The sequence below is a fragment of the Felis catus genome, chromosome C1 (genome assembly GCF_018350175.1).
Source record: "Felis catus isolate Fca126 chromosome C1, F.catus_Fca126_mat1.0, whole genome shotgun sequence".
Lineage (NCBI taxonomy): Eukaryota > Metazoa > Chordata > Mammalia > Carnivora > Felidae > Felis > Felis catus.
Window position 1 is genome coordinate 57,857,532 of NC_058375.1, and position 27,496 is coordinate 57,885,027.

The 27,496-nt window shown below is 35.2% G+C and overlaps 1 protein-coding gene across 10 annotated transcripts in view; it reads left to right on the plus strand.

Moving 5' to 3' along the window:
* Positions 1-27,496, plus strand: part of LRRC7 (leucine rich repeat containing 7) — a 550,569-nt gene that overhangs the window by 306,266 nt on the left and 216,807 nt on the right. Inside the window, exon 8 of one of the 10 annotated variants that reach the window (XM_045034768.1) lies at positions 7,368-8,880. The exons of the other annotated variants lie outside the window; for them this stretch is intronic. Within the exon in view, the coding sequence (XP_044890703.1) occupies positions 7,368-7,374 (7 nt within the window). The 3' untranslated portion in view covers positions 7,375-8,880. Of the gene's footprint in view, positions 1-7,367; positions 8,881-27,496 lie in introns of those variants that run through there. 10 annotated transcript variants of the gene reach the window in all.

Here is a 27,496-nt window from a genome sequence, read left to right on the forward strand (position 1 = left end):
ACTAAACCTTGAGAAGTTTATATATATTTAAACTTACAATCGGAGTACAAAGTCTTATTTTTCTCAGGCCCTGTGAGACACTGGTATAAATATACTACTTTATTTTCATTTAAACCTTATTTATTTTTGAGAGAGAGAGAAAACACAAGCAGGGGAGGGGCAGAGAGAGAGGGGGACAGAAGATCCAAAGCAGGCTCTCCATTGACAGCAGCGAGTCTGATGCAGGGCTTGAACTCACGAACAGTGGGATCATGACCTGAGCCAAAGTCAGACCCTCAACCTACTGAGCTACCCAGGCACCCCTAAACTACTTTAGTAAAGGCTCCATTATGGAGAGCTTCACAGAATTATTGTATGTCTCCATGCCAAAGGAATTTAGAAATGAAAAAAATATTTTATTTCTGTTCCGATTATGATTTTACCCAAGGATATTTTTAGTCTCCTCTTTCTCTTTTAATATTCTTCCTACCTCAGACCTCCAGTGAAGATTTTGCCGACACGGATATTTAAATTCTTTAATAATTTTTATTTTTTATACTTTGTTTTTCCAAGTTCCCAGTTTGGGGGTGGATTCAGGCACACAGACACTTATGTAAAGTCACAATATAGTTTTTCAAGAAACACTAAAATGAAATGGAAAAGTCAGGCTGATTTCCTCAGGGGGTTGCAAAAAGGATTGAATAGCAAAATATATATTTAATGTATAAGTTACAATATATAATTATATATTAATGTATGTTGTATATATATAAATATATAATATTTTATAAATATTATATATATATAGTGTGTATATATATATATATATATATATATATATATATATATAACACCTATTACAGTGCCATGAGAAATGGTTGGAATATAGGTTTGTTTTAATTTGGATTGTACAAGACAATTTATTAAAGCCAACCTCAAGCAAAATCTGAAATCAGTGGAATGTCATTAAGAACCTTTCCAAATTAATCCTCATGGAAACAAAAACCGCATTGAATTCCAAGTATTTGTAAAATTTAAAAAAGGTAACATCTCAGTAAATAACTCAGTTATTTATTCAACACCGCAGTTAGGACATGGTTTTGAAGGATCCAGTGATCCACTGAAGCTATTAAGCTATGGACTGACATGATCGGATTTATATCTTTAACAGTTATGGTGAAAGTTATGAAGCAATTTGAGGAAGATAGAATTGAGGAATCTGGAGAGAGAGGGGGTTGATTTAGGGGCCATTTCAGTGGCCTAGAGATCATGTGAAAGAGTTTGTATCAATGACAGTAGAGTGGAGAGGAAAGACACAGATCTACTTAGGAGACAGAGTCAAAACATTTTAGTGAATGATTGAATTTGAATTAGGAAAGGCTGACAGAAAGAAAAGTCAGGATGACCCACTGGCTGCTAGGTTGGGAGACTTGGAGAATTACTGTGGTAGAGGTGGAAAAGAGGTTTGGGAGATATGGGACGGGTGAGAATGTAATAGTTGGAAATACTGAGGTTTGTTCTGGACTAAATTTTGGTAAAATGCTCAGGTAATGAGGACCAACTCATAAACAGATGCAAATACAAGGAAAGAAGTCTAGAATTAAAAGTTTGGGAATTACAACACACAATTCATTATTAAGCCCATTCAGTGAAAACTTACAGATTTCTAGCTGTGGAACAATGATTAGATTATTCAAGGTAAACCAACATGGTAAAATATATTATGGAGTCATTAGTGGTTACATTAATTATGTGTTTTTTAATAATAAAAAATGCTTAAAGAATAATATCAAATCAAATAAACGCAGAATGCAAAATTACTCATATAGTAAAATTTCAGTTGTGTAAACATCAGTCTTAATTAGCTAGAAGGAAAAGATTAAAGAGTTATAATGGTCATATTAGGGTTAAAGGATATGGTGATTTCCCCCATTTTTCTATGTATCCATGTTTTACAGCTCTTACTTCTACATTTCTTAAAAATCAAATTAGGAAATGTAATAATTAAGTTGATCTAAAGGACTGGATAGAAATCAGCCCAGTTAAAAGGACAGTAGTAGCAGAAGTACAAAGGTAAGGAATACAGTTGGGCAGTGAACTATAAGCAGTGGAGGGTCTTTTTAGTATGATGACACACAAGGGTCAGAAAGGAAGCTAAATAGAAAGGTGTGGTAGCTCTAGGGAGGCTTATTATGTTGAGATTCTATCTCATGTACTTTGAACAACTGTTAAAGAAATATAACAGGGTATTATATTCTTTTGCTAAGGCTACCATAACAAAGTATTACAGACTGAGCATCTTAAACAACAGAAGTTTATTTTCTCACATCTGGAAACAAGCAGTCCAAAATCAGAATTTCAGCAAAATTGGTTTATTCTGAGGTCTCTCTCCTTGATTTGTGAATGGCTGTCTTTTCTCTGTGTCTTCACTTCCCTCTGTGAATCTATATCCTAATCACCTCTTCTTATAAAGACACCAGTTATATTAGGTTAAGGTCCCCCCGAGTGACCTCATTTTAAATTAATTATCTCTTTAAAGACCTTATTTCCAAATACAGTCATATTCTGAAGTACTGGGAATTAAGACTTAAACATATGAATTTGGAGGACAAGGGAGACTATTCAGCTCATAAGAGGGTGGTGTGATTAAACGTCCTTTGGTAACCATGTGGAATATGGATTTCAGGAAGAGGGAACAGATTAACAGGCAGTTGTAATAATCCAGGTAAGAACTCATGATGTACTTCAGAATAATGAATGTAAATCAGTGAAGGTAAATGAATATTTTTTTAAAAAAGTCCAGAGAGAACAGCTGGTTTAAAGGGGAAACAATGAATTCAGTTTAAGAAGATTCAATTCTATACAGGGAATACAGTTAAATATAGGAATCTGAAGCTCAAAGAAAATTTGGTTGGAAGGATAGATGTAAGCATCATTAGTACATATGCTATTTTAGATTGTGGGAGCAGATCTTTGTGTATTGAGTGATGAGAGCAATGGAGTTAGAACAGAAAACCAACATTTACAGAATAGGTAGAGAAGGAGACACTAATGTGTGAGATGAAGCACAAGATCACTGTGTGTAGAATTTAAGGAAGAGCTTTGATGAAGGGAATAATCAATAGGCAAAGAAAGCAAAGAAATCCCAAAAAGATAAAGACCGAGAACTGTTAGTAGGATTTGGAATCAGAAAGATTTTTGGACACTGATACCTAACAACAACTCCTTGAACTTTTATGTGCCAGGCCCTGGGTAAAGAGCTATAAAGCATACATTATATTTCATTTTGAGCTTCACTCAGTAAACTGAGGTAAGTGTCATTGTGACTGTTTCATACATTAAGAATATGATGACTCAAGGAAAGTCAAATAACTAGCTTAAAGTCAGCAGATAGCAGGAGATGTGGGTGTCAGTTCTAGATTGCTTTTTATTCACCAAAACTGTCAGACTCACCACTAGCAATACTAACTCCCTAAGAGCAAGGCAGTTTCATTAAATTGGAGGGGTAAGGGCACCTGGGTGGCTCAGCTGGTTGAGTGTCTGAGTTCAACTCAGGTCATGATCTCATGGTTTGTAGGTTTGAGCCCCGCGTCAGGCTCTGTCCTGATAGCGTGGAGCCTGGAGCCTGCTTTGGATTCTGTGTCTCCCTCTCTCTCTGTCCCTCCCCCACTCATGCTCTGTCTCTCTCTCTCTCTCTCAAAAATAAATAAACATTTAAAAATTATTTAAAAAAATAAATTGAGGCAAGAAATCTAGAGAGCAGTGGGGTGATGACTGAACATTTGATGAAGAAGGAAGATAGAGTGCCCTTTTCAGAAGAGGAGAAAGAAGACAGAGACCAACTCATCTTGCTCTCCATTGTTCAATACATTGCCTGGCACAAAGTAGCTGCTCAATGAATTTTAGTTCAGTGAATAAGAAATAATGTTAACATGAGCTAGGCATAAAGTATACATGTTATGGGTAGAAGAGAAGATAGCTGACTTGTAGGTTGCACACAGCCCAAGAGTAAGGAACCAGTAGAGAGGATATCACTGAAGAAGAAAGAGAGGAAAACTTAAGAAGCCTGATCCTTCCCAGAAAAGATTGATAGGATCTGGGATTAAGTGCACAAGTAAGAATTTGACCGAAATAGGTGAAGAAATATTTTTTTAGGCTGAACAAAAAGAATGGGGTATAGAAATAAATGTATAAGGACACGTGATAAATTGCTTCATTTTCCAACAACTCCTTCCATGTTAAGCTCCTTTGTAAAAGAATACTATTTAGAAGTCATTTGCTCCAAATTTTTAATATTGTTTATACATGCAATTCCATATGCCTAGAATTTCTTCTTTATGCTTATCTCTTATTAAAAAATAAAGACTCAGATCATAGGTTATCTCTGAATTATTTCTTTAATTCATCAAACAGAATCTTGTCACTCCCTCTCTTTTATACCTCTAAACGCATTACTTCTGTAGTGACTTACCATAGTTAAAACACTCTTCCACTTATTTATTAAACTCCTGAGGTGCCCAGGTGGCTCAGTTGGTTAAGCATCTGACTAATGATTTCACCTCAGGTCATGATGTCACAGTTGTGGAGCCTGCTTAAGATTCTTTCTCTCCCTCTCCTTCTGCCCCTCCCCAATTCTTTCACGCATGCTCTTTCTCTCGTGCAAAAAAAACAAAGCAAAACAAAAACAAAAACAAAAAACAAAACAAAAAACAAAAAAATTAAACTTCTTTGAGATACCTTAGTATATCAACAAAACATTTTTAAATATTATAAGGTATGTTTTAGAGCAAAGGAGTCTCAGAAGTTGATTTAGCTGGTACATAATTGCATTTTATTATTTATTATTACTTCAGCCTTTTATATACAAATAATATTTATAGCCTAAATTTTCTTATTTGTCAAATGACTACATTTTGTGATAAAAGCACATTCTTTGTTCCTTGAGTTTTAATAAGCTTAAACTGCAAATGACACATGGATTGGGGAATTTTATCCAATGTATTTAAAGAATAAAATGTTACTTGCCATTATAAAGATTTATCTATTAATCGCCTTTGATGTTTAAACAAATGATTTGTACTTGTCCTCTATCTTCAAAGACAAATTGGATTCTGTAATACTTTAAGATTTCAGGTGCTGTTGAATTCTGGCTGGTTCAATATTGGAATGAGAATACTGAATGCTATATTACTATTCTGTTAGACAAATTCATTCTTGAATAATCTATATGCCCTATGAGAAGGTCAAATGATAAGGCAGAGAGATCTGAGACAAAACTCTAAGATTTAATTATTTTGAGTCTGGCAGCTATCCAACTGCATATTTCAAATTATTCAAGAAAAATACATGAAGTGTACAATTATATTCAACTTGAATTTGAACTGAAGCTACATAGTATTATCTACATCTAACTTATACAGTAGAATATATAAAATATAAAATTAATAGTTTTGTAATATTTGCACGTACTGTTATTTTCCTTATGTCACTAAAGTTAAGAATATGGATTTAATTCTTAATAATAAGAATCTGGACTATATATTGGGATCATTAAAATAATGATGTGAAATACCTATGTCAATTTGTAAATAAACATCTCTTTTAAATAACTACATCATATTACACCAAGCAAGAAATAATGAAACTAAAATTCTAGCAATATCTGTGAGGCAAAATATCCTCACAAAGAATCTATGTATCGCCTGTCAATTAAACATGCAGATAAGTAATTTTTATTCAAATAGTTTATGTGCATTCTTAATGTACCTCTTATAAGCCTGGAATTGTTCAACTTTTAGAAAATCTGCCAAGTTCTTCTAATTTAATTAATAATTATATATGGTTTGAGGACTCTATTTCTTGCCTTCTGTGAAAATGCTTTAAGATTAATGTGCACTAATTTCAGTTGTATGCAAAAATATTGTAATGTAAAAATACATTTTTATTTTTTAATTGAAAATATAGCAGTCTCTTTAGATGGGCCAAAGAGAATTTCTATTATAACTAAAGCATTCAATTATCATTTAATATTATGTATAACCATAACTGCTTTTATGTGAGAAGCCATGATTTGCTTTGTTTTTAAGCATATCCAATTTTTAAATCATTATATGTTAGGAAAGTTATAGCATTTAATGAATTTGAAAAAATGTAGTGCATCAAAAATTGTAAATAAAATATGTATAAGTCATTAAGTGAAACGTGATTGGTGGCTTTTCTGGAAAAAATGGAGAGCAGAATTAGAGTAATGGCATGATTAATTGATTCAGGATGGCTCCTGCTGAAAAATTATATTCAATAAGAATCTGTCAGTATAATTTGTGATCATTTGTCCCTTTACAGTATATCAAATAAAATGGATTCAGGTGCATAAGCTGTATAAATGACTGTCATAAGAGTGCCATTTTTTAAATAAAAAAGATGGTTACTTTACTGATTTAATTAAAAATAACCATGGTATTTTAAATTGCACTACTTCTGTGTTTCCAGAGCCGGTAAATATTTTGTAAATTGTTTTGTTCCAACATTTGCATTTATCATTTTGCATTCAAGTCAATGATTTATAAAAAATTATGTTTCAAGATACAAATTACACATATTTTTATTACAATGTGAAGATGCTGGGCAAAAGCTGCGGTTTAAATATTTAATTTTAAAAATGGGAGCAATGGTCAATTTTTACAACCCAAAACATTCTTTCAATCAAAATTCTTTTTATACAATGCAGTTTTCTACAGTATGTCCTCTTTCATATATATCTCTTACTGGTTTCTTTCAGTGATATCTTCTCATATAAAAGCTTTTTCTCAAACACTATACAGATTAAGCTGAATTATTCTATGTATGATGGGAACTGATATATTTAAGATGAAAATTTCATATAACAGAAGATATTCATAAAATAAAGTCTGTTATTTTCAGAGAGAAAATGGAATGCTGAAATTCAGAGTAAAATACCAATGGATCCATTCATATTCTGCCTTAAATGGCATTCATCAATAATGTTTGTTATTGTAGAGAATTAATTTAAATGAGCAGAAATTACCTTGGAAATGGAAGTTTAAGCAGATTATTTTCATGGGAAAATATCACTCAGCGATCTTTATGTGAATATTTTGCTTTCTCCTTTCAGGGAGTATGCATGTTTTTAGTCATCTGGTCCAATTCCACTCAGTGTACTTTTGTTTCTATCTTGTCTAAAATGCTTCCTAATCCTAGAGCTGTACCTCCTTACAACAATCTTGTTTAAAACCTATTTCTATGGAATTACGTAAAAACGAACAAACATCCCACTTCCCTGTCCTGTAGACCAATAGGTAATTATTTTAGTCACCTCTGCATTAGGAGTTCCATCTTTTGGGCATTGAAATTCATTTTTCTCATCTTAGCATCTGAAGATCCAGAGTGTGCCCCTTGCCCAATCGCCTGAGACTATACAGTGACACCTACAACAGAGGATGTGGAGGCAGCAGCTTTTCGGGCGTCAGAAATGGCAGCATCAGGAGCATCAGCACGAGTAGACTTTGTAGAGGTAGTTCTCCCAAACTGTATTATTGAAACCAAACATTTTTGGTGTGCTGCCTGCTGATGGGGGCTGCCTTCCTACTCCCTAGATTTATGCAAAATGTTTGGTCTTTGTTAAAGTTTAACAATGACGTTTCTGACTAATACTGAGAAACCTGATTTTTGTTACAAGTGTGTTCAGTTGCCTTAAATTTCAATGAATACAACATTTTCTCGGTCCCAGAAAAACATTAATACCCATATATTCTCAAATTTATTTCATTATTTGTAATATAAAGCTGCTGTCACAGATAATTTCTGTATGAGTATTTTTGAATAGATCAGAATAATTCATTTTAGAAGTCATCCTAATGTAGGAAATAGGAGAATTTTTCTAGTCAGTTATATTCTTCAGAGACAAAATATGGTTGCCCAGTTTTTCTGCTGTACTCTCAAATAATGTTTCATTGTGAAATTATTTTCCAAAGTGACAGATTATTCCCAAATGGCCCCAAGTCAAAATATGAAAAGCCAGTGATTGATTGGTTTAGGTATACTTGCATTTTATGTGATTTACTGTGAAATAGTTATATAAAACACATATGTTAATTAACCACCTTAGCTTTATCTGTACAGTTCAATGACTTAAAGCATTTCAATTTGCATGTAAAATGAGTCTTTGTAATGATGTTTTTGCAAAATAAATAACAATCAACATAGTGGGTGCATGTACTTTTAACACTGTATACATAGGACTTGGAAGTAGGGTATGTTTCATACTGAAACTTTGAAGAGTTTGAAATTCAATTTACAGAGGGCTTCATCGTGGTGCAGTATGACATATTCATCCTTTACCCCATCTTAACTTGTGTTTCCATCTTAACTTGTTTTTTGGAACAAACCAAGATACAAAGAATTTATCCTCGTTTTATTGTATACATCCATTTTGTCATTTAGGATGTTACAAATGGCCATTTTTTGCAAAACCTACACTACAGAGTTGAAATGCACTTTTCTGAATGTTTCTATTCTGTTTTAATGTATTTTAATTATGTGAACTATATAAAATAATAAAATTATGTCCTAAAATGCGTAGCCCTTTGTAAAAAGCACATATACATAAGAAACTATGTTGGTTTTTTTAGTTAAAATTGTGTGAATGCTGATTTTTTGGGACTACTTGTGAAGATCTGTAGGTAAAAATCCATAAATCTACTTAATTGTACAATATAACTTTTAGCTGCGTGTGCCATATGTTAATTGATTTCTGTCATTCTTACATACATTGCCTATATCTTTAGAAACTGTAGTTTAAAGGGTATGTTGCTATTCTATGAACACAGAAGTAAATCTCTGACTCTGCTTTAAAATAAATTGGGCTATTTTAGTGTAAATTTATAATATGTTCTCACCATGTCCTTCATATGCCATTTTAGAGATTATTTAAACATTCTGCATGAAAGAGGGTTTAACGATTAAGGAAATACTGCTGTTCTGTCTCTATTATGTTCCAAGGGAGAAACTGGACTTTCCATTGTTAAAGTTTTGAAGTCTTATAAAGCTGCAATTAAGTCTGTAGCAACGTGCAGAAGTTCTGGTGGATAATTATTTTGTTGGCATGATCTTACTGCAGTAAACCATTTTGAGTTTCTGGTCTTATGATAATTACAATTGAAAGCTTGTATTTGTAGATAAAGGAAACTTCTTTTTAAAAGTTTTTTTTCAACATTTATTTATTTTTGAGAGAGCAAGAGAGACAGAGTGCAAGCAGGGGAAGGAGCAGAGAGAGAGAGAGGGAGACATAGAATCCGAATCAATCTCCAGGCTCTGAGCTATCAGCACAAAGCCTGACTTGGGACTTGAACTCACAAACCATGAGACCATGACCTGAGCAGAAGTCGGACACTTAACCAACTGAGCCACCCAGGAGCCCCAAGGAAACTTTTCTTACTGAGAAGAAATTACAACTAACTTGAATAACTATTGTCAAAACTGGAATGGTTTAAAACTTCATCAGCAGAAGTGATTACAAAAGTAAAATTTAAACTAATACCATTGAATATAATACTTGATTCATTTTTGACCCCTGTGGATGTTATGCATCACTGTTAATGTCCCAACAAGTATAAATTATGGTAAATTCATTCACAATGTTTATATCACTCTAATTTTATTCTAAGAGGAATCACACATACCAATTTAACAAAAATATTAAGTGTGTTCTTTTTGTAGTTACATAATTTTTAGCCTCTAGATCTATTTTTAACTAGATGAAATGGTAAGAGAACAAAATGTATTTTGCATTTGGAGTTATTGAAATAATAATAATAACCTATTGTGCGGCCTTTTAGAAATATGTTGATTATAAATTCATGGGTAATGGGATTGGCATATTAAGCCAGAATTTAACAAAATGTACTCGATAAAAAACAAAACTAAAACACAAAATAACCCTTAACAGGAGGGAAGCTCAATATATGCTTATCCATCCTCCAGGATACCAAGTCAAGCAGAAGTTTTTCTCTCTCATGATATAAATGTCACTCCCAGAAACCTGGGCCACCATGTAAGCAACATACTGAATTGCCCTTACCATCTTACTAACATCTCATGAAGCAAAATCCAATTTTTATGATTCTTAGGAATGCCTCAGAAAATAGGATAAATCTTCCCTGTGTTTCTTAGAAGTTACAGTTTTTTGCAAGTTCATTAAGAATTTCATATACTCTCTCATCCCTATTTTTCTGTTCATATCAAATTTTACCAAAATTTTTGCCAATTTGTATTTTTTTAATCAAGTCAACTTTTCCTAGAACAAAACAAGCAGGTCATCTAAATTTTGTCACACACACACACACACACACACCATATATATATATATATATATATATATATATATATATACATGTGTATATGATTGTCCTATCAGTTTTTCAGTTTTTAGTAAAAAACAAAATGTAACGAAGCCATGTTAGGTGTTGTATGTTTTATTTTATGTTGTTTGCTTCTGCCATTAGTGATCAACATAAACTGAATAAAAACAGATAATTTATATTTATTTATTAGCATAAAAATCAAATATTAGTAGGACAAAGGTACAGCAACTGGATGTCAGTACAGTAAAAATGACAGGTTCAGAATAGAAGAAGGTTAGAACAGCCTGAGGATGTACAGACTACAAAGTTGCTCAAAATCTCATTAAGGTAAAAATCTGTCAAACCAGTAATTGTGTCTTTCTCCCCCCACCTACAACTTTCTTTGGTTTCAGAGGTATGATACATATGGATATAACATTTGAAATCCAAACTCTTAGTCACCACTTGGGCAAATTTTGGAGCAAATACAAATCTTTAGTTCAGTCCACTTCAGTAAACATCAATTGAAGACCCACTGTGTGCTAAACATTGTGACTATTATTAGACACACTAAGTACAACAGATGCCTTTGTGTTAGGAAGGTTACAGTCAGGTAAGGAACATAGAGAAGTAATGCATTACATACAATACAGCATATTACATGGGATTATACAAGTGTGATGAATGAACAGAAATAGTGCAAAGAAAAACTTAATCCTATTGGTAAAGTCCACGTAGGAATTGCAAAGGACATGAAGTTGGAGGATTCTTTTGGACAATAAATTGTAATTTAAACAGTGGGCAGTAGGAAAAGGAGTGTTGCTAAAGAGGAACATATCACAGGTAATTAAATGTGCAAATAGTACGCATGAGGAAAGGGTAACCATGATGTAGGGGGTCATGTGCCATGATTAGACTTCATTTAGTGGGCAATGATGAGGTTTTAATGAAACAGGTTTGAACAGAGAAATGGTAACTTAGATTTGTGAGTGATGGGATAAAATTTAAGTAAGAATTCTCATGCACCCTCCCAGCTAAGGAAACTAAGGAAAAAAGTCACTCAGATTCTTTTTCTCACAGCTTTACTGAGGTATATATTGCACAGCATAAAGCTCACCCATTTTAAATGTATAATTCAATAGTTTTGAGCAAATTTATAGAGTTTTGTGATCATCACCACAATGCAGTTTTGAACATTTCCATCACGCCCACCAAAAATTCCTTGTGCTCATTTGCAATCTATCCTCATTTTTATATCAGTTCCCACAACAGCCCCAAGGAACAACTAATCTGCTTTCTGTCTTTATAAATTTCCTTTCCTGAGCACTTCATGTAAGTGAAATCATACATGTAGTCTCTTTGTCTGGCTTCTTTCACTTGGCATAATGTTTCTGAGGTTTCTGTCGGATTGTTAGGAGACAAACAGAACAGCAATATTCCACTCCCAACGAGAAAATGCATACTAGGAAAACAAGATGTAGAAGGATGTCCTGTGAGCCTGGCCACTGTGTGAAGCATATCCTTCACTGTGTGAAGGACAGAGGACCTAAGATGGTGAGGATAGGATGACACAAAAAGACATTTCAGTGAGGGTAGAAGAATCAGAAGTGCACAGTAATGTGAAAGTAGAAGAAAACATATCTTGATATTTTAATAAAATTTGCTGAAGACTAAATCTCAAATTTCAATTTCATTCCCATCTTAAAGGTTTGTAATAGGTATTTGTAAACATTGTAAATATTTGTAAATAGGACTTTTGTGGCTACTATCTGTAGATATCACAAGCTTTGTTAGCTTCTTAAGTTAAAATCACCTCTCTGAAGAATGCATTACTGTAGAGAAAGCCAAGAAATCATGACAGACTGACATCTGCAGTTAAAGTATAAAAACTCAAAAGTGAATCTAGAACAAACTGTATTTTCCTTGGAAAACCACTTGGGACAATGTGATCATTACACTGAGATTAGAACTGCAATTTTTTAGAGAATGCAAGATTGGTTTAGGAATTCTTGTTCAGTTGGAGAAGCATGTCAGTGGCATTATTAGGCTACCCAAGTATTGAAAAAATTAAAGTTCTTTCTGCAAAAGAAGATAAGGCTTCTGGAACATTCCCTGAGCTTACTTTCAAGCTTTACCTCACTAGCTAGAAGGGCTGCCCTGCTGATCTGGCTATACTGTAGGACTGAAGATAATGCAAGCTTCGGAATTACTTGTATAGATTACTAGTTACTTAAAAAAAAAAAAATCACAGGATTCCAGTGCAGCTGATGGAATAAAAACACTGGATGCTGCCTGGAATATACCTACCATTTGAGTAAACCAGGAAGGACAAGTTCAGCAACAAAGAGGTAACTCAGTAGGAGAGCCTGACAAAAATCTCCAGGTTTAATGTCATGATTGGCCTCAGGCCAAGAACCAAGTGAACCAGGCAAGGTTGGAATCTCAGAACAAAACCACCAGGACAGGTCTCCAGAGGGCCTATCAACAAAACTCCCTCCCTGGAAACCCCATCCTTGTGTCCCTGGAAGCTGGAAATGCTCTGTGATGCCCCAGTATTGGAGGGGCTCTTTGGTGCACTGTGGTCTCTGGGGGGTGATGAGCAACATCTCAGCTCTGGCCAGTGACCCTCCGGAGCCATCCCAGAGTAAGGAATAGAAATAAATCCCCAAGCCACAGAGTTAGGGTCTCCTGGCTTAGCCCTGGGTGGATGAGACAAATCTAGAACCCTATGTGTTGGTGTTTTTGGTTTATTTTAGAGTAATAAGGAGCATTCATCAACTACAAAACTCAAACTCTTATTGTCTTAGAAAGATAAGATATTGACTACTAATTCTAATGTACTCAAATCATAAGAAGTTGCTATTCCTTTGTGAAATGTCCAGAGAGATGTTGGACAAGTATTGGCATACTCAGGGAGAGAGAGACACACATTAAAATGGAATGTGATGAGATGGACATTTTTATATTTTCTTCCACTCTGCCCACTTGGCTTCTTCCTCCACTTCCATTTTCTGAGAGGAGAAAAGACAACAGTCACTGGAAGATTCTTTCAAAGAAAAGCTATCAAAGGAGGAGATTGTAATCCCCTGTGGGCTTCATGTGGAAGCCAGAGGTGAGGGAACATGACCCATGAGAAGCACACACTGGGGGACTTCTTCCTGTGTAGAAGGCCTACACTTCTATCCTTCGGTCCTCTGTATTCCACCTAGATTTTAGTCATTTATTTACACACTTTCCTTCTGTATTTTCCAAATTGTAAGTTTCTTAAGGACAGGTATTGTGTTTTATTCATCCTCCAGGGTACCTAGCATAAAGGCTTGCATATGGTGTGTATAGCTAAGGAAGAAGAAAGAAAAGAAAGAAAGGAAGAAAAGTACCGCCTACCCCCCCCCAAAAAAAATACTTAGAGAAAATAAAATTATTTCTGTTTGGGAGGAAGAGAGGGTAGATTTGAGAACATTTAATCTAGTCTTTAAAAGGGAAGTTACATTTCAACTATTGGGGGAAAGCAGTCAGGGGAAATGACAGGTGGAGAAAAGTCCAAGGGCATATCTATGGAATAAGGAAAGCTCTAATTTTGCTGATACTTGAAATAAGTTAATAGGAATGGTGAAATAAAAGCATAAAGGTAGATTGAGGAGTTTGAATCTGGCTAATTGGTAGATATTAAAGGATTCTTGACTATATGAGTAACAAGGAAGAGTTGGTATTGAAGTCAGAAGTTAAAAACTTAAAAAAGAGAAAATACTTGTTAGTGCAACATCCTATAAATAAAGCAGTTGATATATTTAAACACAGTACTCTACTTATTTTTAAATCTCTTCTGGGCATCCTGGCACTTTGATAGACCTGAAGATGCATGAAGGCATGTGCATTACAACTCAAACTTTTTCTTCCCTACTGATAAAAGAATAATCTGGACAGGGGCCCCTGGGTGGCTCAGTCGGTTAAGCATCTGACTTCCGCTCAGGTCATGATCTCACAGTCTGTGGGTTCAAGCCCCACATGGGGCTCCATGCTGACAGCTCAGAGCCTGGACCCTGCTTCGGATTCTGTGTCTCCCTCTCTCTCTGCCCCTCCCCTACTTGTGCTCTGTCTCTCTCGCTCTCAAAAATAAACATAAGAATTTTTTTAAAAAAATAATCTAGACAAAATTGATTTAGTTTACAAGTGGGCTTGTATTCTTGACAATGAAGGGAAACTAATATTTATTTAGTGGATATGAAAGAATCTTTACCCACAAACATGATTTCATTAAAACTTGTAACAACTGTGTAAGGTATATGTTACCACATTTTTACCAATGGGAAAACTGATCACTCTGATAGAAAATGGGAGAACCTGGATTCAAATCTACTGCTATCTGTAATATTCCATAGTGTATCAACTTCACTGTTTGCTTACAGATTATAGTTCTGCTTTAATTATATTTTTAGCAATTGAAATTATTTATGCTGATATTGCTCATTTGATTGATTTACCTCCACAGCACTGCACTTGATTAGAAATCAAATTATACTAATACCTCTACTAGATTATAGACATTTGTCACACATGACAAGAATTGCTTATTCTCTTGAGATATATGTCAGGGTGCATTTTGTGTTCTGGAATCATAAGTCAACTGCTCAGTCCACATGATACCTTGAGGAGATGATCAGTGAGTTTCATAAGGTTATGACTGTCAGTTTATTTGTTAATAATATAATTATTGTACCACCGTTTTATGGCTCAATATCCTTAACTATCGGTTTTATCTTTTCAAACTTTTAAAATAAAGGTGTTTTCTTTTTTTTTTTCATTTCCTAACATACAAGATTATAAAGGTAACAATACCTCATATGGCTAACATGCACATTTTTCAAAGCCTATTAAAAAATGCTTTTAAGGGGCGCCTGGGTGGCACAGTTGGTTAAGTGTCCGACTTCAGCCAGGTCATGATCTCACGGTCCGTGAGTTCGAGCCCCGCGTCAGGCTCTGGGCTGATGGCTCGGAGCCTGGAACCTGTTTCCGATTCTGTGTCTCCCTCTTTCTCTCTGGCCCTCCCCCATTCATGCTCTGTCTCTCTCTGTCCCAAAAATAAAAAAAAAAAAACGTTGAAAAAAAAAATTAAAAAAAAAAAATAAAAAATGCTTTTAGCAGTATGTTTTTTTGATCTATACATTAGCCTGGTAAGGAAGGCATAAAAAATACTTCCCTTTCAGCTAATAAGAACTTTAGTGTTATTTACTATCATATAAATAATATTGTTTGTGCCACAGGCAATACACTAATTTTTGTGTCAGCTTATACTATTTATTGATGTCTATTAATTCTATATTATGTTTCTCCTTGAGGACAAATGTTTAGAACTATAATTTTTATTATAAGTTTATGCTTTGCAAAAGGATTTCACACTAACTGGTAAAACTTGTTGAAATATAATTGCTTTAGTACAATAATTACCATAAAACACAGTTAAGCAGTTTTGAATGTTTCTATACAGTAATTACTGAACAATGTACTTTCAATATTCCTTAATATAATATATATAGAAACTATGTAGCTTCTCATATCCAGGCTTTTGTCATTCTATAACATTTCTAAATTTACTTTTTAATATAAAATTTCTCATACTTGAAAAACAAGCTCTTATTTTCTGTGATGCAGATCATAGTTATGCATTTTGTAATTTAGCAAAAAAAAAAACAGAGAAACTGGATAAAATTTTAGGAAGAAGCAAAAGAACATCATTCTTAGGGCTCTTGGGTGGCTCAGTTGGTTAAGTGTCTGACTTCAGTTCAGATCATGATCTCAAGGTTTGAGTTTAAGCTCCGCATCAGGCTCTGTGCTAACAGCTCAGATTCTGTGTCTCCCTCTTTCTCTGCCCTCCCCCCCACTTGTGCTTAGTCTCTCTCTCTCTTTCAAAAATAAATAAACATTTAAAAACATTTTTTAAAAAGAACATCATTTTTATCAGCCTGCTATGGATTAACAGGCTTATGTGGGCATCTATAATTAATTGTAAAGGAAGACTGGGGAAAAAAGAGGATTAAAAAAAGAGTAGGAAATGTGGACACAGTGAGATGCAGATCTATAAACTGTCATCCCAGTTTTGTCATTTACTAATTCTAACAGAAGTGCAAAATGGTACATTCAGTTAACACCAAGCTTAAGGGACAGGATAAGAAATAACTGTATTTGACATTAGTGACAGAAAACTCAATAAAAGAATGAAAATTGGAATCAGGGAAAACTTGCCCAACATTTGTTGAAAACTTACAATTTGGTGAGAACTACACCATGTGTTGAGAATTTCAGAAATATATTCAGTCTTCTTAATGAGTTCTTGATTCTCTGGAAGAGATATTCTAAGCCACAGAAAAGTCATGTGCAAAAGGAGAGAGATGGGAGAGAAACTGATGAATTATGTAAAGTACTAGGAGATTCATTTGGGTAGGACATACTGACTTGTGCACGTCAAGAAACGAGACTTGGAAAATAGAAGAGAGTTTATTCAGGGAGGGTGTTGTGTGCCAGTGTATGAGTCAGATCAATACAGAAAATAAGCCCAATTCAGTCAGTTTTGCAAGGAAACTGCCCATCTAATTTTACCTAATATAGGCACCAGAATCTCCACTTCTTTATGTAATACAATTGCTAATATTGATTGAGTTCTAAATTCTTTACATATGTTAACACATATAGCCCTCACATTAACTCTTTCAAGTAGGTATTATTATTGTGCCCATTATAAATGAGGAAACTGAAACCTAAAGAAATAATTTTTGCCTAGTTGTTACAATGCCTGTAAGGTGAGGGGAAAGGATTTGAACCCTGACAGCCTGACTCAGAAGCCTTATTTTTTTTTTCAACGTTTCCATTTTATTTTTGGGACAGAGACAGAGCATGAACGGGCGAGGGGCAGAGAGAGAGGGAGACACAGAATCGGAAACAGGCTCCAGGCTCTGAGCTGTCAGCCCAGAGCCTGACGCGGGGCTCGAACTCACGGACCGCGAGATCGTGACCTGGCTGAAGTCGGACGCTTAACCGACTGCGCCACCCAGGCGCCCCGAGAAGCCTTATTTTTAATTACCATGGCACAGCCAAGTAGAATCCACCCAAAGTGGATTTTGAAGATATGTGTTTTGAAGACATGTGATGATGTATTTTTTAGAGGTTTCAATACATATTGAATTCAGGAAGATTTTGCTAATACTTGTTAGTAAACTACCCAAATCTCCTTTAGAAAAAAAAAACAAAACACCTTTATTTAAATATAATTGCCATCGGATAAACTATACATAAAGTGGACAACTTGATAAGTTTTGAAATATATGCACCAGTGAAAACATCACAATGATCAAGACAATGAACATTCCATCACTCTCAATGGCACTGCTCACCCACTTCTCACCCAGACAAATACTGTTGTGCTTTCTGTCACTACAGATTAGTTTGAATGTTATAGAATTTTATATAAATGCAATCATAAACTATATTCTCTCTTTTTTTTTTTTTTTTTTTGGTCTGGCTTCTTTCAGAGCATAATTATTTTATTTGTCCATGTTGTAATGTTTATCAGTTTCTATTGCTGAATAGTATTCCGTTATATAAATATACCAGTTTATTTTTTCACCTCTTTATGGATATATGGGTGGTTTTCTTCCAGCTTTTGACTATTACAAGTAGGCTTCTATGAACATTCATGCACAAGTCTCTGTATAAATGTTTAGGGAAAGAAGCTGGACACAAGGAATATATAATATATGTTTTCATTTACATAGAATATACAACATGAGGCAAAACTAGTCTATGCTATCAGAAATTATAATAGTGGTTATCTTTTGAGAGGTAAGGTGGTGATTAAAAGTGGGTACCTAGGGGGGCTGCTTTTGTACTCTGCAATATTTTGTTTCTTCATCCTGATATTGATTACATGGGCAACAAATTCAGGATACAAAAATTTAGTGAGCATTATACTTCTGATATGTATTCTTTTATAGGTACCTTATTAAAATAAAAGTGAAGCTAATGAAATTATTTGGTTTAGTCCAGACGATTTCCTATATGTTGTTTGGTATGTCTGTTCTTTATTTCATAGCCCTTACTACTATTCCAGGTATATACTCCTAGAGTATCCTTATATGTCCTATATCATTATCTATATACCTTCTATCATAATTGTTTGTTGTCTTAATTACTTGCTTGTTTTCATAATTACTGTATGTCTTTCTTGTTACACTTTAAACTTTCTGGGAAAAAAAGATAATGTCTAACTTTCTCACTTTCATGTCCATTTTCTGGTGTGGTGCTTGGTACATGGTAGGTATTTAGTGAACACTGGGATGAGTGATATGAATGGTTGTTTATGTGCCACTCAAAGCTTAGCATCTGAATCTTCTTTTGTTTCTACTAAAGGCTTTGTTTCCCCTACGGTCTACAAGTTATTGATTAGATTCTGCGATACTGAAAGATTTTCTTCCTAACCTCAATTCTCTGAGTATACATTTTACATTTTCATTTACATTTCATTTACATTACATTTACTGAGTATACATATTACATTTTCACACTTTCTTCAGAACTTTGATAAGATGTTAGCTCTTCAGAGTGACTTTCTCTGACCACTTTATTATGAAATAGCTGCCCTCCAAATATGCTTAGTCATTCTCACCCTGCTTTATTTTCTTCATAGCACTTAACATGACATGTTGTATTATATACTTATGCTTATTTCCTTCTTATACATCTCTCCCCACTAAAATGGTAGCTCCATGAGGGCAGAGACTTTATCTGTTTTACTTTCTGCTATATTCTTATACCTTAGAACAAAGCCTGATCCATAGTAAAAACTTAATAAATATTCGTTGAATCAGTCTGTGATATGCCACTGTGGTATTACAGGGATGGCAAAGATTTTTAAAAATCCCTTTTAACCAACTGACTCTCTGCTTAGAATAGAGACCTAAAAGGCTCTCTATTAGACAAAAACATGAACACCAAAATCTATTTCATATAGCATAATTGGACATGCACATGCCTTGGAAATTTCAAGAGCATTTCTGGACATTCCAGTATCTAATGAATTTTTATTCTGGAACCAACTCTGTTCTCCAAAAGGGAACCAAAAAAACCTTTTATATGACATCATATGACTTGCATTTTAACAAGATTTCTGTGGCTTCTATGTGGAGAGTGGATTATAGAGGTCACAACTGCAACCATGATAACAAGTTAATGAAACCATGGAAATAACCCATGGGTAAACAAAACTTTGAACTAGAGCTATAAAGGTGACTATAGAAATGAGAAGAAATAGATTTTAGAGACAGTAGAATCCATAGGGCTTGGTGAATAATTAGTCATGGCTTTCTGATTTAGATAATATCAACTGCATAGACAAATAAATAGAGGAGGCCTGGGAATATGACTAGTTTTGTGTTCAATATGATAAATTGTAAATTTATGTTGTATATTCAAAGGAGCTTCTCAGTAAACAATTAAAAAAATGTAGACCTGGAACTTAGAAGAGCCTCTGTGACTGGAGAGTTATATTTCAGTCATCAAATGCATGAAGTTGCACAAGAATATTATGTAGAATACTGTTCCAATATCAAAGACTTCTTAGTTGATCACACAATAACGAATTATGTATGCTTTAAGCTGAAAAAGACTTTGGTGAGAGGACATTAAATAAATGAAAGAATCAACCATAAGACAATAGGTAAAACTTAGAACACTGGCAAAAGCAATTTTAAAAAGAACAGTGTGGTGAAATGCCACTGTGAAAGCCATCATTTGCTCTGGCCCCCTGCCAGAGCTGGGTGCTGACCTGTGCTGCAGTCTCTGTTGTTATCACCGCTCTTGCTGCTGTTGCTGCTGCTGCTTAAACTGTAGTGATTACTCCACAGTCAGTGGCTTTTGTGGAGTAGTTGATGCATCTGACTTGTGTACCCAATGTGCCCAATTCACTAATGCCAGAGAGCCTTGAAAAAAGGATCCTAAAAGGGATTTTGATAACTAGCAAGTGAAGACCACCAATTATACCTACTCACCAACATTAGGTGTATTAATCGCTGCACCAAGAGAGGCTGCATACATTGGAGCACCATGAAGCATGTCAGTGAGAGGGAGTTAGAAAGGACTTTGTAGGTATTTTGGAGAAGTTTCAAGAACATGGTTGTCTTTTCTGGATTGGGTATTCTCTGAAAGTGGGACATTTGGTTATTGGAGGTTCTAGTATTTTTAACCTATGAGACCAGGGGAACGGAGAGGAGCTGGAACTGCTGTTGGAGAAGAAGCAGTAGCCCCTCAGAGTAGAGGAGGCATCAGGCCTTTGTATCTCCATTCAGGTATGATCTGGTAGTTGTCTTGTTCTTGTTTTGTTCCATCATGACCATAAACAGTCCTCAACTGAGGTTGATATTTTATGAAGTTGTTTGTGATCAGTGGGGAAACACCAGGGCCCAGGGAGTAGCAACCCAGCAGTCTACCAGCTGTCAGCTGCCAGGGCTGCTTTTCCCTTTCTCAGTAGGTAAGCTTTGCCTCCCACCAGGACCCTTCAAGCATCAATTACCAAAACGCCTGATGCTGGGCTGCCAATTAAAAAATTACTCAAGCCTACAATTTCCAACTATTAGGTATTGTATTAGTCAGCTTGGGCTGCCATAACAGAATACCATAGACACAGTGGCTTAAACAACAGGAATTTATTTCTCGTAGTTCTGGAAGCTGGGAGGTCCAACCAAGATCAAGGTGCTGGCTGATTCTGTTTGCCAGCAAGGGCCCTCTTCCTGGCTTGCAGGTGCCTCCTTCTTGCTGTGTCCCCACATGGCAGAGAGAGGAGGAGCTCTGACAGACTCTACCTACTGTTTCATTGATGTTCTAGGCCAGACTTCTTTACATAGATTTTTTTTAAGTTTACTTTACTTTTATTTAAATATAGAATCATTCATATTTATAATGATAAATATAATAGCTCCTTTTCTTCAGTTTTATTTCAGTTTTATTGAGATATAATTGACATTGATGACTGTGTAAGTTTAAGGTATATAGAATAATGGTTTGACTTACATATATCATGAAGTGATTACTACAGTGGGTTTAGTTAGCATGCATCAAAGATTATAGATACAATAAAAAGAAAAAGAAAGAAAACCATTTTCCCTTGCAATGAGAACTCTTAGGATTTACTCCCTTAACAACTTGCATATAGATCACGTAGCACTGTTAACTATAGTCATTATATTGCAGTACATCCCTTACGTAGATTAGGTAAGATCATTTTTTATTGGTCAGTTTCACATGAGGCACTTTGTATTGGTTGCATACAAAACAAAAGCTTTAGGAGTTTTTTTGTGATCTATAAAAATTATGACTTTTTTTAATAACAACGTTCTTTCAAGAAGTGAAGTCAAAACAAATACTTTCTCTAAAAATTCCTCTTTGTGAAATGCAATCCCAGTAAAACCTTGTATTGCGGGTAATTTTTCTGCGAGTGTTCCGCAAGATGAGCAAACATGTCTAATAAATCTTAACTTGGTAGACAAGCAATGTTTTATGAGTAGTTCAGTAATAGCTGAACATCACATGATCACAAGTGAGCCAATGGTTCTTGAAATTTCTCTGATATACAAGTGTTTGGGATTACAAGCATGTTTCCAGAATGAATTATGCTCACAAACCAAGATTTTACTGTATTCCCAATTGCATTTCTTTTTTTTTTTTTTTTTTTTTGTAATCTAAAGAGTCCTCTGAGATACCTTAAATGGGCCAAACTTTGTCTCATGACCTCCAAAGTGAAATTCACCAGAGAATGGCTCCATTAGAAAACCTAACTTTTAGTGCCATTTGGCTTATTATGGCTATAGTTTATAATATGTAGAGGGGATTTGCAGGCTATAAAACCAGAAAGGAAAGCTGGTGTCAAATTACAGTTAACCCTTGAATAAGGTTCAGGTTAGAGTACCATCACCCCAGGCAATTGAAAATCTGCATATAGCTTTTGATTCCCCAAAAACTTTACTATAGCCTACTGTTGACTGGAAGCCTTACTGATAGCCAACAGTTAGTTAACACATATTTTGTATATTTATTGTATATTGTATTCCTACAATAAAGTAAGCTAGAGAAAAGAAAATATTATTAAGAAAATCATAAGAAAGAAAAATACAGGTGCACCTGGGTGGCTTAGTTGGTGAAGCATCTGACTCTTGGCTTCAAGTCAGGTCATGATCTCATGGTTTGTGAGTTCAAGCCCCACACTGGGTTCTGTGCTGACAGTGTGGAGCCTGCTTGGAATTCTCTGTCTCCCTCTCTGCCACCCCCCCAACTCACTCTCTCTGTCTCTCTCTCTCAAAAATAAATTAATTAATTAAAAAAATTTTTAAACAGAAAGAAAAATACATTGCTGTGAAAATGCTGTGTTGTATTGATCAAAACAGAAAGTCCACATATAAGTGCACCAGCATAGTTCAAATCTATGTTGTTCAAAGGCCAACTGTATAAGGTTCCTTGAATGCAGTGTGGAGAAACTTAGACCTATTCCTAAAAGAATTTGATTTCTGAACTTAGATATGACATCACCAAATTATTTTAGGGGTTATCCTGGTAACGATGATAAATATGGATTGGAAGGAGCTGAAATTGGAGACAGGCAGACTGGTGAAAGGCTATTAGAAAGGCTGGGGTTACCATAGTCCAGAAAGTAAGAAGAGCTAATATAAAATAGTAACAAGTGCCTAATTAAAAGTAAGTACACTAGGAAGTGAGAGGAGCTAAGAGACTGTTAATCTCCTAAACCCTAATTCTAGTATAACCTGATATGAAGAAGCTATGTCTAGGTCAGGCAGAGGAGATTGAAAGAGAACATTCAAGACATATAATGGAGGTGGCATAAACAAGTGCTCATAACTGACTAATTTGGACAGTAATGGAGGAAAAAATGTTTTGAATGACTTCCAAGTTTCCATTTTAGGCTATAGGGAGTATAGTGGTAACATTCACCAAAATAAGAAAGAGATAAGTAAGAGGTAAGTTCTTTCTATCATTGCTTTATTGGGACACTCTATCCTTCCTCTCCTTGTAAGGACTTGAAGCCAAGAGTCAGATGCTTCACCAACTAAGCCACCCAGGTGCACCTGTATTTTTCTTTCTTATGATTTTCTTAATAATATTTTCTTTTCTCTAGCTTACTTTATTGTAGGAACACAATATACAATAAATATCTTCTTATTTTGGCTCTGATGTTTACTCCATCTCTAAGAATGAGGTGCTGTTCACGGTGGGAAGGTCCAATATGATTTCACCCTCAGAACATAGCCTACTGTAGCCTGACAGGCGAATACTTCTCTACACCAGTCTCCTCCATGAATAAATTGCTCTTGAAAAAGAACTTTCTGTCTCTTCTTTAGGCATTAACGTTAAGGAAACAAGCAATTCCTCTGATTCCCTCCATGTTGCAAAGAATTTTATTTAGAATATACTTTGCTATTTCAGAATGTGCCTAATTTTTTTAAACACCTAGGTTTATACATCATCTTCTTTGCTTGGAATTTCCTTCTGCCTTCTTGGAATCTGCCTTCTCCATCTGGTGAACTCTTCATTTCTTAAATCCCAATTCCAGTATTACCTGGCATGAAGCCATCTCTAGGTCAGACCCTAAATTACAAGTTCTTATAGCATTCTGATATCTAGGTAGCATGAGTCCCAGGCTTAATACATTAATTGCATAATCACTTAACTTCTGAATTTTCTAACAGAATGGAAACTCCATCAAGGCCGTGATTGTGTCTGTTTTTGTTAATACCTGAATCACTGTCACACACATAATAAAAAACTAACAGTATTCATTATTATTGTTAGTAATAACACAACTAATTGTAACTAATAGTGTAACTAATAAGGTAGCTAGTAATAACATAGCTAATGTAAATAATTGTAAGCTCTTATGATCATTCCATTGGGTTGTGAGGTACCTGAGGCAACAATCATATCATAGTATGATATTAGGCTAACATAGGCTTCCTTAGGCTAACATCTGATATGTTTTCAATAGATGTTTGTTACATTAAAGAAAGAATTATTTGGTTAATGAATTTAAAATCTTAATTTACACAGAATTCATAAAAGGAAGTATCAGTAGAATACAAAGGTAAAGATTTTAGATAATAAACTTACTACTTGGTCCACAATGATAACAATGATATGAAGACTTAGGGCTTTCTTCCTATTTGGACACTTTGCTAAGTGTTTTGCCACATTGACAAAAAGTCTTTCCTTAATAAAATTCAGATTCAGAGATACAATTTTTCTTGAGAGTATGTCAGGAAGCACTGGTTGAACTCATGACTATTTTAAAGCAAGATTTACTTTATATAAGTATAATTAACCATAAGAAGTAATGCAATTAGACTTCAGTGTCTTTTAAAGTTCTTAGATTGAAATGATTTTTCATTATGAGGCACATTTCACAGTGGTCTCATTTAGGGTAGATTTCTTACCCATTGTTATTTCTATTGTATAGCCCATTATTTCTGATAGGTATCCTATTATATTGTATTTCACAACTTCTAAGTGCTGATTGTTATAATCATATTTTAGCATGATAATCTTTATGTCAAGTTATATCCGTGGGGGAAAAAAATTAGTCCTGGTTAAGGCCAACCAGAAATTCATCCTAGGTGAAATTTGTTCTCAAATTGCTATTTGAAATGAATGTATGCAGCTGAAAGCATATGCAAAGTATCATTCCAATTATTCCAGTGTTATTTTCATGTATTGATAGACACTATCAAAAAATATACCAGTTCGGGGCGCTTAGGTGTCTCAGTCGGTTAAGCGTCAGACTTCAGCTCAGGTCATGATCTCAGGGTTCATGGGTTCAAGCCCCACATTGGGCTCTGTGCTGACAGCTCAGAGCCTGCAGCCTGCTTCAGATTCTGTGTCTCCCTCTCTCTGTTCCTCCCCACCTCTCTCTCTCTCTCTCTCTCTCTCTCTCTCTCTCTCTCTCAAAAATAAAGATTAGGGGCGCCTGGGTGGCGTAGTCGGTTGGGCGTCCGACTTCAGCCAGGTCACGATCTCGCGGTCCGTGAGTTCGAGCCCCACGTCGGGCTCTGGGCTGATGGCTCAGAGCCTGGAGCCTGTTTCCGATTCTGTGTCTCCCTCTCTCTCTGCCCCTCCCCCGTTCATGCTCTGTCTCTCTCTGTCCCAAAAATAAATAAAAAATAAATAAATAAATAAATAAAGATTAAAATTTTTTAAAAATGTATGCCAGTGGTGTAGGTTTTAGCATTCAAATGGTAAGGGAAGACTCTCTAGGGATAACTTTAAAACAAAATATCTAGTTGAGTCTGACACAAAGATTATTTTAAGAAGAAATTGAACCTAGAGAAAATGATTTGTAGAGTAATTCTCTTTGAAGATATAATAAAAATAAAAAGGAAGAGGAATACAGACTTGAAAAATACGAACATCTTTACCTGACTCCTGAAACTATAAAGTAATGATAAGTAAAAGAAACAGAATACATATAGAATCACAGTCATGGCTTCTGACAAGCAGAAATTATAAACATCAGGCATCACACCAGAATAATTTATGAAAATGGAATTCTCAAAATGGAAAACTAGAATATTGAAGTCAAATGCAGGAAGAAAAATATCAACTATCCTAAACCTTAAATGATTTGTAGAAATGTTTTTTTAACCTTATGATAAACTGTGGCAATATTTTCCTGTTTATTTTGTTTCTTTTAAAATTATTTAAAATGCACTTTATCTCTCATGATCCCCAAACACTAGAATTGCAGAATGAGTGTAGTAGGAATAATGTTTTTGGCTATAAGAAACAGAATTCTGAGTAAAAGTGACTCTGAATAGGAAGTACATTTGTTGCTCATAACAAAGTCTCAAGGTAAGCAGTTCCAAAGTTGGTTTCAGTAACTTAATGATTTTATCAAAGGCCTGGTTTTTTTTTCCATTTTTCTATACTGCTATCCCCAGAATGTTGGCTTTTATCCCTTAGACTTGTTACCTCATGGTTACACAACATCTGCTGCCACTCTAGACATCACATTCTTATCCAATCACAAGAGAAAGAGGAATAAAGGGGCCAGGGTTGGGGGAGGGGGTGGATTCCCGTGCCCCCACCTCTCTCTTTTAAGTTAAGGAGGAAATTTTTTTCAAAATCTCCCTCAGCAATCAATCCAGAATTTCTCCTCCTCCTCTTCCTGTTTTAGTGGCCAAAATAGAGTCATGAGTTCATGTCCTAACTTCAAAGGAGGTGTGCCTAGGGGTTATCTGGCTTTTCAGTCCCTGATGCAAAGCGGACACTGCTGCAAGGAAGAAGAGAGAGGAAAATGGCAGTTGTCTGGGAACAGTTGCCAGCCTTGGCTGATTATTTTCAAAGGCTTTTATCTTCTTTTTTGTTTTTTTTCTCTCTCTCTCTTTTAATGTTTATTTATTTTTGAGAGAGAGCAACACAAGCAGGGGAGGGGCAGATAGAGAAGGAGACACAGAATCCGAAGCAGGCTCCAGGCTCTGAGCTGTCAGCACAAAGTCCTATGCAAGGCTGGAACTCACGAACCTTGAGATCATGACCTGAGCTGATGTTGGACACTCAACCAACTGAGCCACCCAGGCATCCCAAAGGCTTTTTTCTTCTGAAGTTCAAATCTTCTGGCACCTTAGGAACAGGATTGCATCCATCCATATTATACATCAATTAGGGTATCAATAATCTAAGGCCAAATCTATGTAAAAGTACTTGAATTCGTATTTAGAAAGCCCAGTGTAACCAGAGATAAAGTTTTCTATGAAGTATAGCCAGGAAACGATGAGCCTGAATCAAGTTCATGTGTGTGTGTCTGTGTGTGCACGAGTGCATGTATGTGTTAAAAGAATCTCTTGGTAAAGGAACTTGTCGTTAGTGTTCCCTGCTATCTATAGGAGTTTTAAAACAGCTTAAACCTGCCTAGTTTTTCAGTAGCATTCAAAATATCTCCATAACCTCATAACGTAAGTTGCAATATATGGTAATGAAAATGAGCATCTTCGTAGCTGATTCTGTTCTTAATAACATTTTGATCAGACTGCTGCTGTGCAAGCCAGAAGTGTCAGTTCCAGCAGGTAGCCATACACAGAGACAATTGTCATAGTTCCTGATTATATGGCACCTTT